This window comes from Uranotaenia lowii, chromosome 1 (assembly GCF_029784155.1).
Source record: "Uranotaenia lowii strain MFRU-FL chromosome 1, ASM2978415v1, whole genome shotgun sequence".
NCBI lineage: Eukaryota > Metazoa > Arthropoda > Insecta > Diptera > Culicidae > Uranotaenia > Uranotaenia lowii.
The window spans coordinates 72938190-72953143 of NC_073691.1; the positions used below are offsets into that span (position 1 = coordinate 72938190).

Consider the following 14954-nt stretch of genomic DNA (forward strand, 5'->3'; position numbering starts at 1 on the left):
AAATTTTTACATTTTTCGATGCCGTAAAAAACTTCACATAGTATGACGGATTGGTTTGATGATATCACCTACAAACTTTATATTGCTTTCATTATCCTATACCAACATTGTTGGTGTATAAATATTTGTCGGACAATCTCCAAATTTTTTTAAATAAATATTTTTATAATTCAGTTAGCTGTCTGGGGCAAAATGCAACAAAATGCAAATCAGAACTAAATCTCTTAAATCGCGTTTCCATATGCTGGGATATGATTGTTTTGCATTATGCGTTTGTTAACATTAAAATTTCATCCATGCTAAGATTTATTTACATGATTTAAGATAATAGAATATTTTGTAGTATTTTTTACCCCTAAATGTATGCAGCAGATTAAACCTTTTTTCTTAAAAACATTTTTGACAGAAAAAATGTTAAATTTAATTCGAACAAAACCAAAAATTGCTGCAATTGGTGCTTTATGCGTTATGGCATCACAAATGTATCAAAAACTATAAATTTTCAAACGTTTTCAATTGATTTTTCTTTAATTACAGAGTTTGTTGCAACTTACCCCTTTTTCTTAGTAGGGTGAAAATCGCATGTTTTTGTTAATTTAAAAATAACTGGTAGATCCAATAATTTTTCTGACTACGTCAATTTGGTGTCCTACCAACCTTAAAACTTTTGATGAACGAGAGGTATGATTATATGTAAGCACTAAGATTTTAGAAGCCATTGAAGTTGAAAAATGTTGCATGTTGCCCCAGTTGACGGTATGTATCATTTTGGAGGTCATATAGGTACATTAGCACACATTTGCTTGATTTGGATTGTATTGTCGTAATGAAATCATGCAATGTATTTTTTAAATACGATAAAGAATATGCATGGGCCACACATTGTAGGTGCAGATATACGGATTGTCGTAATCAAATCTTGCAATGCATATAAATACGATAAAGAATATGCATAGGCCGCACATTGTAGGTGTAGATACACGAAAATGAGTATTTTCGAGTACTTCAGGTTGTCTGGGTAAGTTTGGATCGCTGAAATGACAATTTTTTCTCCGATGAGCTATTAGGAAACTCGTTAATGCCGGTCCGGCATAGAATATTATATCAATAATTTCACTTTCAAGGAAGTTCATTATTGGAGTAGAGTCAGAAGTGTGGGTGTAATACTCTGTCATCGAGTGCGTTATAGCCAGAATAACGGAAACATAACATAAATCATCTGCGTTGCAAAAGCACTCTCGTCGCATAAATAGAAAGAAAACTCATGTTCGTTCTAACTTCACCAACAACACTTATGAATAAATGTATGACAACACGGATTACAAAGCAGTTGCGATAAATTCCCTTCAACAAAAAAAAAAAAAAGAAAAACAAAATCTGTCGTTTGAGAACATAATCCACCGGTCGTACCCACCTTTCGCTGCAAATAAATCTGACGAATGTGTTTTTTTTCGTTTGCTGCCGCGCACCGCGAGTTTTGTTCAAAGTCAACTTCTTTTTGCTAGGATGAAAAGGCAAAAAGAATAACAGGAGAAAAATCCCTTTCCGATTAAACCATATTCTCCGGATTCCTCTCGAGGGGTGCTGCTGCTGCTGCTGCCAAGACTTACTTTATCGTCCGTGTATAATCAATAAAAATTATGAATGTCACAAGTGCTCTTTACTGTCATCGTCACTATTTTTCTCGGAATTCCTTCGCCGTTGTTGGCCTCGTCGACGACGTTTTCGTCTTTTGGCGTAGCCAGTTGATCCTGAAATGGTGCCTTTCTTTCCGGGTTTGCCCTTGTGAAGGCGAGAGGAATCAAAAACCCGGTTGAAGAATTGTCTCCCGAAGAGAAGTCGCTGACTAGGGTTGGTACCTTCCCAAAAGCCGTCTCCGTTGCCGGTAGCAGAAGGCAGAACTATAAATCATATCCTGACGTGTCTTTCGGGCGAAAGAGTGTGTACCCCGGAAGAATCCTTTCTTTTGCCGTTTTCGTGGAAAAATGCCACGAGGGGTGTCCATCTACTCAGGACCAAACCAGCCGACGACGTCAATGCCGATTCCCGTCCCTCGAAGGGGGAGGTCCATGGCTTGGGCTGGGTATGGGGAAAGTATGATTTTATTTCCGTCGCATAATGGGAACGAGATAAATATGATGGCGTGTACCTACGGTTGAAGGCTATTATCTCTGGTTCTGTCTCAAGCTGCCTTTGGCTTTTCTGTTGTGGCGGAACGGAACATCCATGTGTGCCTCGGGGGCGTCCAAAGGACGATAGGGAAGCGAACGGGTGAGGATTCTCTCTAGATGCTCATTATCTTTTTACGGCACTTTCGGCTAGGAGCAGACTTTAAAATCTCGAACGGCAAGATTGGCCCCGATTTTTAATGTGTGCTGCTGCGGTCCTGCCTGATTTCGGCAGCAGGACGACGACGTCGACGATGATGATTGCGGCGACTGCTGGCTGGGTCGTTTCGATCCGAACGGAATGGCCCGGTTTTTGGCGCAAATCCGCTCCAGGCGGTCAATAATTAAAGCTGATTTTCCCTTTGTAAAGTGGGAATGTATTTTAAAGAGTTTTGAAAGAGGGATAAAAATTGCTCGAGCTTGGCTTGGTGGTGTTGTATCGACGTTGAACTAATCCCAAACCGGATGGCAAAACATCTTTGTTTTGTGTTTAGGATGTTTAATTTTAATTTGTATTATGCGTCAAAAAACTTTTTTAACAATGTAGAAATATAAAAACATTCTAACTAAGTTCAGCACTATAATAACCTCAATCTTTTTTCTTCTCTTTCAGATTACAACGAGCGAATGAATTGGTTTAAGTGAAGTATCAAACGCCAAACATTTTGAGGGGGAAAGTGCAATAGGTTGGGACAGTCAGTAATTAAAGTGCAATATCAATACGATCTATACGAAATATCACCAATTAACGTGTAAGAAGCGTTACCACATCCTTTTACGATTAGTGTTACTCGGTAGTGTAAAGTTTCAAAATGATCGACAACAGTTACTCGTACGTAACGCGGGATAACTTACGGTATACGGAGTTGAACGATAGCCGATCGTACGCTCAAATGAGTACCTTGGCCTCGCCACCATCGATGAGCAACAGGCTAGGGGAGTACGATACCTCGGCGACACATTTAACCAATCACCGTCCTTACGAGCCGGCTCCACAGACCGCCTTCGAGCGGTATGACACAGGTTACGCACCACAGCGCACCAATCTGTACCCCTCCTACGGATATACGCAGCCACTGATCGATGAGGAGCAAAAGTATCTTCCCGCAGAACCTCCGGCTCCTCCGGAAGTCCAACCCAGTCAACATCACCTCGGAGCTTTGGGAACTGTTCCTACCGACCGTCATCATCCGATGATGAAAGTGGAAATGGACGAAAACACCGGTCCAATCTACCCGAGACCTATGTATCACTACGACCCGGCCTGTGGTACTATGCCTCCTGGATTCTCGGCTATCAACCTCAGCGTCAAGGAAGCCAGTCCACCTCTCCCGTACAAAACAAGCACACCCTCTCCAAATTCCCTGAATCGCAAACCCGAAGACCCTCGAACGAACAAAATATCCTCCACCAGTCCTGGGCCGGGTGCAAGTCCTCATCAACGCAGCAGTCCCCAAGCATCGCTGGACCTCAGCTCCAACAATAGGTAAGTCAATGAGCGCTATTCCAAATGAACTCTCTACTCCAACCAAACCATTTCACCCCCAATCTAGCGGTGGAACTAGTCCTCACTTTGCCCGAAACCCTTCAGCGATAGTGAGTAGCACCGGCACCACGACCACCACCACTACGATCAACAATAACACCACCACAACCAACAACAATAATCCAGTGTATACGAACGATGTTCCGGAGTCACGCGCCTCGGAAGTCAACCAACAGCAGCCTGAATTCACCAACAACAGTAACAACGATCGTCCGCTAGGAATCGGTTTCGCCCGTCCTCAACCGCCGTCAGCACCTTACAGCCGCGAGTCTACCCCGGACAGTGGAGGATCGTACTACGCGGACACTTACCGTGACACCGCCAGTGGTGAGTGCAACGCCCAGCAACCGGACCGAGGCCAGAGCTTCTTCAATAGCGAGAATCTTTCTCCGTATTCAACAGGCTACAGTCCACACACCAGCTACGGAATGGTGGTTCAACCCGATTACACCAACGGATACCCAAGCTACGCACCGAACGCCTACCAATACAGTGGACCCTACGCCAGCTCGCTAGGATCCAGCGTCTACCCGCCAACGGTTCCCTCCGGATACCCTCCAAGCAGCGGCACCAGCTTCGTAACACCTCCGGCCCTCGGTCAGCACCTTTCTCCGCACGACAACCTGCTCAAAGCCGGGTAGGTAACACCCCAAACAAAAAAAAAAAACAACTTCAATATACTTAAAGCTGCCCCGTTTCCTAAAACCAAAATATTTTACACCAGTGATTCTTTGTACATGTACAGCCTGACCGGATACCAGCGACTGGAGCGGCCCCAGTTTCCCTCCCAATCGCAGGAACTCAAGTGTCCAACGCCGGGCTGCGACGGGTCCGGTCATGCCACCGGCAACTACAGCTCCCATCGAAGTCTTTCGGGCTGTCCGCGGGCTTCGAAGCCTAAGAGCAAACCCAGGGACGGGCAGGAATCGGAACCACTGAGGTAAGTTGGGGTTTCTAGTTGGTTTCAGAGACTTTCCGAGATTTTTAAAATTTGGTTGATACCTAAAGAATACCAACCAAATAACTTAAGTGTTAAATCAAACGTCAAACACACGTATAGAAGTTTTATACTACCAGAATTTTAATATTTTTGAATATTTATTCAGGACTATTGCCATCACTGTTTGAAATCTGTTTAATATAATATTCAACCCGAACGGTAGTTTAAAAACTTCGTAACTACCTATTTCACTTGGTGCACCACGCCTGTAAAATCGGAGAATGGTGTAAGCTGGAAAAATCGTACATTTAGTTTATTTCCAGATTAGCTAAAAATTTTTTTTTTCCACAAAGAGCATTAGCAAAAATGACAAAAAGGACAAAAATGACAAAAATGATAAAAATGACAAAAATGACAAAAATGACAAAGATGACAAAAATGGCAAAAATGACAAAAATGACAAAAATGACAAAAATGACAAAACTGACAACAATGACAAAAATGACAAAAATGACAAAAATGACAAAAATGACAAAAATGACAAAAATGACAAAAATGACAAAAATGACAAAAATGACAAAAATGACAAAAATGACAAAAATGACAAAAATGACAAAAATGACAAAAATGACAAAAATGACAAAAATGACAAAAATGACAAAAATGACAAAAATGACAAAAATGACAAAAATTACAAAAATGACAAAAATGACAAAAATGACAAAAATGACAAAAATGACAAAAATGACAAAAATGACAAAAATGACAAAAATGACAAAAATGACAAAAATGACAAAAATGACAAAAATGACAAAAATGACAAAAATGACAAAAATGACAAAAATGACAAAAATGACAAAAATGACAAAAATGACAAAAATGACAAAAATGACAAAAATGACAAAAATGACAAAAATGACAAAAATGACAAAAATGACAAAAATGACAAAAATGACAAAAATGACAAAAATGACAAAAATGACAAAAATGACAAAAATGACAAAAATGACAAAAATGACAAAAATGACAAAAATGACAAAAATGACAAAAATGACAAAAATGACAAAAATGACAAAAATGACAAAAATGACAAAAATGACAAAAATGACAAAAATGACAAAAATGACAAAAATGACAAAAATGACAAAAATGACAAAAATGACAAAAAAGACAAAAATGACAAAAATGACAAAAATGACAAAAATGACAAAAATGACAAAAATGACAAAAATGACAAAAATGACAAAAATGACAAAAATGACAAAAATGACAAAAATGACAAAAATGACAAAAATGACAAAAACGACAAAAATTACACACAACTTTACTCTTTTTTTATGTATTGATGAATATAGTCATCATTCTTTGAAATATGTTTGGTGAACTATTTAACCCGAACGATAGCTTTACATCGAAGCTTTGTGCACCACGCCTGTTAAATCGAAGAATGATGTAAGCTAGGATTATCATAAATTCAGTTTATTTTCAGACCGACTAACAATTTTTTTTATCCAAAATGAGCATTAGCAATATAGACGAAAATGACAAAAATGACAAAATTTATAAAAATAACAAAATTACAAAAATTACAAAAAATTACAAAAATAACAAAAATTTCAAAAATTACAAAAATTACAAAAATTACAAAAATTACAAAAAATACAAAAATTACAAAAATTACAAAAAATTCAAAAATTACAAAAATTACAAAAATTACAAAAATTTCAAAAATTACAAAAATTACAAAAATTACAAAAATTACAAAAATTACAAAAATTACAAATATAAAAAGAATTACAGAAATAACAAAAATGACAGATATTACAAAAATTAAAAAAAAATGACAAAAATTTCAATAATCAAAAACTACAAAAATTACAAAATAAAACTAAACTTACAAACACAACAAAAAGTTTTAAAATTACGGAAATAACAACAATTAAAAATTACAAAAATGACAAAAATAAGAAAAATTGAAAAAGTTAGCAAAATAAGCAATTTTGGAAAAATAAGAAAAATTTTAAAAACGACAAAATTACAAAAATGACCAAAATAACAAAAATTACAGAAAAATTTAAAAATTACAAAATATCACAAAAATCACAAAAATCAAAAAGCTCACAAATATTACAAAAATGTCAAAAATTATAAAAATTATAAAAATTACAAAATTAAATAAATAATTAAAATTACAAAAATTATAAATATATTGAAAATCAGAAAAATTACAAAAATGATAAAAATTACAAAAAAAACAAAAATAACAAAAATTACAAAAATTACAAAAATTACAAAAACTACAAGAATTACAAAAATTACAAACAAAACAAAAATAAGAAAAATTACGAGAATTACAAAAAATACAAAACTTACAAAAATTTCAAAGATGATAAATAACTTAAAATACAAAAATTACAAAAATTACAAATACTAAATTCGTGATCTTTTGGAAAGCGGTTGAGCATTGCTTATGCAATATTTTCCCTAGTGTTAAAAATTTGCCCTTATTGATGCTTTCATCTAGACTGCTACACAATGAGCCTCATCGATAAGATGATTGTACGTCTTGCCCTTTTGAACTGATCGAATTCCTCAATTCCATCTGTTTCGTTTATGCCCCGCAACAAAGGAAGGAGCACTGTACGTTTAACTGGCAGGATCGCCAATGTGGTAATCGGGACTTGTCCTTTTTTGAAATATCAACGTAGACTTTAAAAAAGGGTGTTTAAATATTTAAAAAAAATCTAGGTTGATAATTTATAAAAGGACAAGTCCTGATCACCAATCAACCTAAACTTCCGCACTTATAACCTCATCAATATCGTGATACTGCAGCAATCAGCTGTGCTAGCGATTGTTTAAAATTCCATGTTCTGCATGCGCTTTTCTATCTTCCTTACAACAGAGTAATACTCAGAAAGCCACACCTGCAATTTTTGGTCTAAATTGAGCAACAGTATTTCTAAACTAGGTCATTTGGAATCTCGGATTGTCTCTTTCCGGATTGTCTCTTCTTTTTTTCAAAAGTTAATCTTCTCTTCTTCCATCTTGCTCTCCTTTCTCGCTCTCTCCCCATGCGCAGATGTCCCATTCCCGGTTGTGACGGATCCGGCCACTCGACGGGCAAGTTCTTGTCGCACCGAAGGTAGGCCCTAGCGAATCAGAACGCAACGCCAACAGAAAACCAAAACTACAATTTGCTTTGCCTCCTCTCTTCTCAACAGTGCGTCCGGGTGTCCGATAGCGCTCCGCAACAAGATGCATATCCTGGAAAGTGGCGGTACGATCGAACAGGCCAAGGCTGCGATGGCAGCGGCCGCGGCGGGCAAGTTTGAACCATTCATCTGTCCAACGCCGGGCTGCGACGGCAATGGCCACTCGGATGGCACTCAAACGAGCCATCGATCGGTGGCCAGCTGCCCGACAGCCCAGGGCCAGCAGCCGAGTAAAAAGGCTCGCTACGGGGACGAGATCCTCTCGATGAACTCGCCCTCGGCCGCCAAGCCCTTCAACGGTAAGCTGATCGAAGATTGACTCTAGTAGTAGTCCTGTGCCCTCTAAAGTTCCAGATCTCTCTCGCCCCCCAGCAGACCTGGCCTCGAACTACAACCCGGTGAAGAATGGACTGCTGGGAACTAGTGGAGGATCCGCCATTGCAACGGGACCGTCGGGTCTGGTGGGCGGGGTTATCGGAGGAGGGACCACGATCGATGACCACGTCCGCTCCAAGGAACAATCCTCGATCATACACCCGGGAGTAGGTGTTCCTCCAACGAACCCACAATCCCACCAACAGCAGCAACATCAACAACATCCACACCAACAACAACAACAACAGCCGCAACCCGGAACTCCCGGAGCGAACGGCAGCGAAGATCTCCTCACCCTGGACGAGGAAATCTGCGAACTGAAACGGGAAAATGCACGCGTCGAGCTGCAGATGCTGCGGCTCAAATCGAACATCAACGCCATGGAGTCTCAGCTGAACAACAATAACAACAACGAGCCCAAACTACTCGAGATTGGGACCCGGGGGATCACATGAAATTTCCTGACCTGTTAGAGCTTTTAAGTTTCCGCATGACTGAGAACGAACGATCGAAATGCGAGTGAGCGCGAGTGAGTGAAAACCAAAGAAAAAAAATCCGAGTGCAATATTCCATACTTAGTAGAAACCCCAACACAAAAACAAAACACGAATACTACGAAGCAGTGTATACTAAAACTAAAAAAAAAACAAACAAAAATGTAGAAAACGAATGAATTTTGTCTATAGTGAAGATCGTTATTAGGTGGAAGGACTGTGTACATTTGAAAATTTGTGTAATAAAAATTAAAATCTCACTGAAACAGAAACAAAAAAAAAACTCAAATAAAATACCTAGTCGAAATGTGCTATACGACTCATTTTAATTATAATCACCAGAACAAAAAAAAATCGGTATTACTCGTGGGTAAGTAAGAATGAGGTTAATCAAAATCCAATCGTGTGCAGTAACAGCAGCAGTTTGAAGAAGTTGTAAAACAGTGAAACTATAGAAACAAGGAACCTTAACTTATTAATGCTATTATTTTACACGAGAATCGTACTATTGATAATAACACAACAAAAAAACTAAAAACCACAAAACAAAAGTGGCAGAGCTAAATTGCAAAACCGAAAGCGAGAAACGGTGGACAAATGTGGCATCCCCATACGGTACGGCATAAGAACAACACATTAGTAAAATTGTATAAAAAGTCATTATTGTATGTAACCCAGTTATGAATTTTAAAATGATAAATAAAAATTACATATTTGTGATACTAATTCGAATTCGGTGTTCATGTGTTGGTTGCTGATTGATTTGAGATGACACACCTTTGAGAGACCATGGCTTTTGGAAGATCCCGCCATAAGGTGAGTAATTGAATCTATGTATGTGTGTACGGTGCACCCAAAATTCAGCCTTTACTCCAATCATGAGTTCACAATATTTTAACGTCATTGGCATGAGACGGCTAAAGAGGATTGACACAATGCATGAATGAATTGATCCGCTCGGGCAATGCTGTGAATAAGTATGTGAAGCGGCTTTAGGAAAACTACAGAGGTAAAACATTACCTTGTTTCAAACCACCGGCAAACAATCTCCGGTCAATCTGCCTGGCTGTACGTGTGTTAGTGAGCAGGCAGTAGGAAAGTAAAAAAAACAGTTTCCCGTTTCCAATTTCCTTTCTCATCATAAGACAATATTTAAATGAACACACACACATAGGACCTCAGTGAATCTTCATGTTTTGTTGAAGAGATCTTCTTTCCTTAACTCTAAGCGCACATCTTTCGAAGTTATGATGGCTAGCATCTTACAAATGTTAAAACCACCAGACCACAGAAAGTGTGCTATGTATGCCATGAGCGGGATCGATCTCATGAACCTTGGCGTAGATGACTCGAACTCTAACCACTACGCCAAAGCCGCTGACATATTGGCAAACCCTCGGCCGAATGTCAGACACTGTGTATTTTTTGGTGATCGGCGTGGCAGAAAGACTATGACAATTAAACTTTTTTTTCAACTGGCTCGCGTGATATTTACACTGGATGAGCTGCCGATTAGGAAAGATGAAGCTAAATACTTGTTGTGAATTCGATTCTCTCCGATGGCAATTTTTTTTCTTGTTTCTGAGATGAAATATTCAATAGGATGAAAATCCCATTAAATGCTTTTGTTGTTTGGCTTGAATGTTTGCTTGCAGTGGTCCTGTCTAATTTTGCCCGAGAGCTCGAGTCTTATGCCGGGTTAGGGAAAGGAATAATATAATCATTGGCGCAATGTATATTCCAGCGCACTTTCGGCACATAGACCTACCCAGTAAACATTTTTGTAGGTATATTTCTCAACAACTTTGTTATACGTTTCATATACATTATAGAATGATCGTTTGAAACTCGAAAAAACAACTTTTACCTACTAAAGTGGAGGCAACATACATACATATTTTCAACTTCTGACTATAGCGATAAGATTGTACGAATCGGACGACGGGGCATCATGCAACAGCGGGGTTAGATGCAACATTTATATAACATCACACTGAATCAATTTTTAATTTTAAATATTGTAATAAAGTTATCTTTTAATGATAACAAAAAGAAGATGACATAATTTCTCGCATCTTAAACTAGTTTTTATAAAAGTTTTTTATTTTTATGAAAAATTTGAAAAATGGAGCAATAAATGTACAAATTTTAATATTTTACGATGAAGTAAAAAACTTAACCGTGTATGACGGATTGGCTTGATGATATTACCTTCCAACTTTTTACTGGTTTTCTCATGCCATACCAACACTGTTGGTGTAAAAATCTTTTTAAAACAATCTCTCATTTTTTTAATAAATAATCTTTACACTCAGTTAAGTTTTAATTTATTTGGTTGGATTTTAACTTAAGTCATTCATCCCTTATATTCAGTTAGGTGTCTGGGGTAAAATGCAAATCAAAGAAATACCTTGTAAATCTTGTTTCTATGTGCTGGAATATGAATGTTTTGCATCACACGTTTGTAAACATTGAAATTTCATTCATCCAAACATTATTTTTCTTATTTCAGCTTGTAGAATTTTTCGTAGTAATATTTAACCCCTAAATGTATGCAGCATCCTCATTTTCAGAAAAAAAATAGAAAATTAGAAAAAACAGTTTTTACAGACCAAAAAATTATTGCAATTGGTGTTTTCATGCGTAATGGTCTTTAAGTCATCGCAAATATATTAAAAACTATAAATTTTCATACGTGTTCAAAAGATTTGTCATTAAAAACAATGTTTGTTGCAAATTACCCCATTTTCTAAGAAGTGTGAAAATCACATGTTTTTAGAAAATTAAAAATAACTGAACTGAATAAACTGAAGAAACCAATACTTTCTCTAACTACGCCAATTTGATGTCCCATCATCTTTAAAACTTTTGATGCATAAGGGGTAGAATTGACTGTGATCATAATTTTTTTAGAAGCCATTGAAGTTGAAAATTGTTGCATGTTGCCCCAGTTGACGATACCTACTAAATGAATGCAGGAGAGTACAAGTTTTTTCTCTCAACGCATGCGAACCGTTGCCAGCGAAAATATCTGCTGCTTCTGTCATTGGGCAATTCTTGCAAATACACCATCTGATTTTTAGCAATCTGGTTATACTGCTGGTCGCAGAGAGAACATCATAACTGTTCTCTCACTTGACCCTCGCGGGAGAAAAAAAGGAACGAAATCTTCTTCAAAATCTGCAAACATGGCGGACCTTTTTATCATATACGATTTAAACCATTTACGATTCGCAGTAACATTTTTGATGTCTTGAATTATCATTTTTAATGCGATTTTATGTTTGCTGGGTTAGTTTTATAATTTCAAATAACTTTTCTTCGACTTAAAATTTTATAGATAAGGAAAAAATATTGACAAATTTTTCAAAAATTTTATCACCACAAGGACAAACTAACTTGACTTTCAGTAGGTACCTAAAAAATATTACAATTTTTTTAAGTCTCACGAAAATACGAGTTCATATACCGTTCTCACTTTTGAAGCATATAATATTAAAATTACACTTGATTTTTAAAAATATTTTTGACCAGCTGACTCGGTATTCTTTGGTACACCTTTCGAAAATTAAAAAAAAGTTCTAAAAATTATTCATATTTTAACTGTGTTGAGGGCTTCATTTTCAATCAAATGACAATATAATTCAAAAGCGGCCGCTCTTAAATAAGAGCTGCAGTTGGAGTTTCGCGTGGCAATACAAAGATGACTTAAACTTATTTTCTGAAACTTAATCTATAAACTTGTTTCCAGGATCTGAAATTATTAATCTATGTTATAAGCTTTATGAGTTCTTTACTTATTTAATTGATATAAAATCCGACCCTTTCCCCTTTCCTATGCGGGAAGTGCTCACAAAACATACTATAGAAATATTCTAAATACCGTAAACTGGGGGAACTTTGATCAACATGAAATTTTTGCAAATCATCATCATAAACTAAGTATAAAGTTAAAATATCTGAAAACTACGTTTTAAGCCAATAAATTGAGTTATAAATATGCTAAATTTGGGTTTTTATTTGAAGATTTTTTATATTACTAAAAATGTAATTCCAATATCCTAAAATATCTGGTTTTTAGCAGGCTCACAAATTTGAGCTTTAATAACAAATGGGTTCAGTTCAGGGGAAAGTTCAGTTTTTTTCTTGGGTAAGGTTTAGTTTAAGTGTTATTGTTATGGTCATTTGATGATAATTTTTGGATATTGAAAAAAAAAACGGTCATTTTCCATAAAAAACCCCGTTTTGAAAAAATGGCTAAAATCCTATCAAATGGTTAAGTTTGAAGAAAAAAAAAACATGGTTACAGTGCGAGGACTTAAAAAATATTAAAGGAAAATATTAAAAAATCTTTATAATTTTTTCCCCTAGATGTATGCATCAACATTGTTCATCTTTTGAGAATATTTTTTTTGAAAGAAAACTTTGAAAATTTTATTGAGCCCAAACAAAAAAAATACTGTTATCGATGTTTTGAGCTTTCTGCGCTAAATGGCATCGAAACAATAAATTTAAAGATTTTGAGATATGTAAAATCCATATGGATCAAAGTTACCCCGAAACTCGAAATCTGGATTTGTAACAAACATTTAATTATAACCACCAACAATGTCGTTTGAATTTAATTCAATCAATAATCATGTTTAATACTCTTCACCTCAGTAAGTGTTTTGAAGCTTTCAGGTATTATCCTTCTAAAATATTCAAAAATGAATGAAAAAAAAAGAACAAAGTTCCCTCAGTTGACGGTGTCTTTAAACGTCATATGTAAGGTTGCCAGAATTTTTTCCACTCCCATCCGGGCCTAGCAATTCCGGGCATTTTTTCAAAAAAACCTGGCAAAATCCGGGCATGGATTTCAGTTTTTCAAATCCAAAAACCGGGCAATAACCGGGTAAAATTTAGGTGTTATATTATATAAAAGCAAAGAAAAAATGCACAAGAAAATTAAATTAGTATTTTATTAATGTAATTGCAGAATTCCAAAAACTTTTTGGAACACTTAAATATTTAAAGGTTTATAAAAGTAAATCAGCGAAATTTTTTGAAACAACTGTTGAAAATGTCCATACCGTTAATCGATTTTGGTGAAACTTACTCAAAAACTTTGATTTTTTTTTGGTTTCTTTGTGAAAATTGTGAAAAAATCCGGGCAATATCCGGACTTTTTTCACGATATCCGGGCAACCGGGCCGGACCGGACTTTCTCGAAATTTTGTATCAAATATCTGGGCAAACCCGGATAAAACCGGGCAATCTGGCAAGCTTAGTCATATGCCACATTTCGCTAAATTTTTTTTATAGAGGTTTCAAGTTACTTCGAATAAAACATGAATAAAAGCTGCTTCTTTCTTCTCACCTTGAAAAAGAGGGGTCTCAAATAAATTGTTCTCAAACAACCTATCATACAAAATTTGGTCCCTTTTGCTTGCTGAAGAAGCCCACCACTCTGTGGGAAGGATATGATAATCATATCAATTTTTTTTGTTCCCAATAAACCTTCTCATGTCAAATTTAGTCTCATTGATGATAATTTTTCTAAGCATCACAAACAAAATTCTTCTTCTCCTCCCATCTCCACACTGCAAGGTTTAAGGGTTTACAACAATTGTAGAAACATATCTCGTTCTCAAATACCGTTCCATGCCATACTTTGTAAACAACAATGGAGAACTTATGCAAACAAAATTTTACTGGGCTAACATCCCCCCTTTCTTTGTACCTACTCGCTGGATGGAAAGTGGTCTCTCATATAATCATAGAATAAATACCCAAATAATTTTCCATGTCAAATTTTGTGCTTTCATTAGATGAATTCTCGGGTTATGCGAAAATAAATCGCATGGATGTCGTTCACCGATCCAATCCTCCTATTTAATGCAAAATTTTCCCCGTATTAAAATATATCCCTTGCCATATTTGATTTCATTTGTTCTCGCCTAGTGAACATTTTGGTCTGTATATTTCAGTTGTTTTTGAGATATACACACTTTTGTACAATCTGAAAAAGTTGTATAGATGTATTCTATATGAGCCTGTACGTTCCAAAGTGGAGGCAATATACGGACCAAATTTTGCTCACCTTATAAATATAAAACTTTGTATTGCATTTTCAACAATTTGATAGCAACTTTGCTTTGCATAAAATCCTCTCTTTCTATCTGAAAACTTGATATTCATTGAAAAATTTTTCTTACTCAAATACCATTTGATGCC

At 36.4% G+C, this 14954-nt stretch overlaps 1 protein-coding gene across 3 annotated transcripts in view; it reads left to right on the plus strand.

The window, feature by feature from the left end:
- The window catches only part of LOC129738875 (myelin transcription factor 1-like protein), a 28958-nt gene extending 19488 nt beyond the window's left edge, over positions 1-9470 (plus strand). The window contains exons 2-8 of one of the 3 annotated variants that reach the window (XM_055730189.1): positions 2782-3654; positions 3722-4041; positions 4117-4351; positions 4439-4654; positions 7737-7799; positions 7879-8168; positions 8245-9470. In XM_055730189.1, coding sequence (XP_055586164.1) covers positions 2981-3654; positions 3722-4041; positions 4117-4351; positions 4439-4654; positions 7737-7799; positions 7879-8168; positions 8245-8699 — 2253 coding nt within the window. In that variant the 5' untranslated portion in view covers positions 2782-2980 and the 3' untranslated portion in view covers positions 8700-9470. Of the gene's footprint in view, positions 1-2781; positions 3655-3721; positions 4352-4438; positions 4655-7736; positions 7800-7878; positions 8169-8244 lie in introns of all 3 variants that reach the window. The other 2 variants (XM_055730187.1, XM_055730188.1) reach the window with 2 other exon arrangements.
- The last annotated feature ends 5484 nt before the right edge of the window (positions 9471-14954 follow it).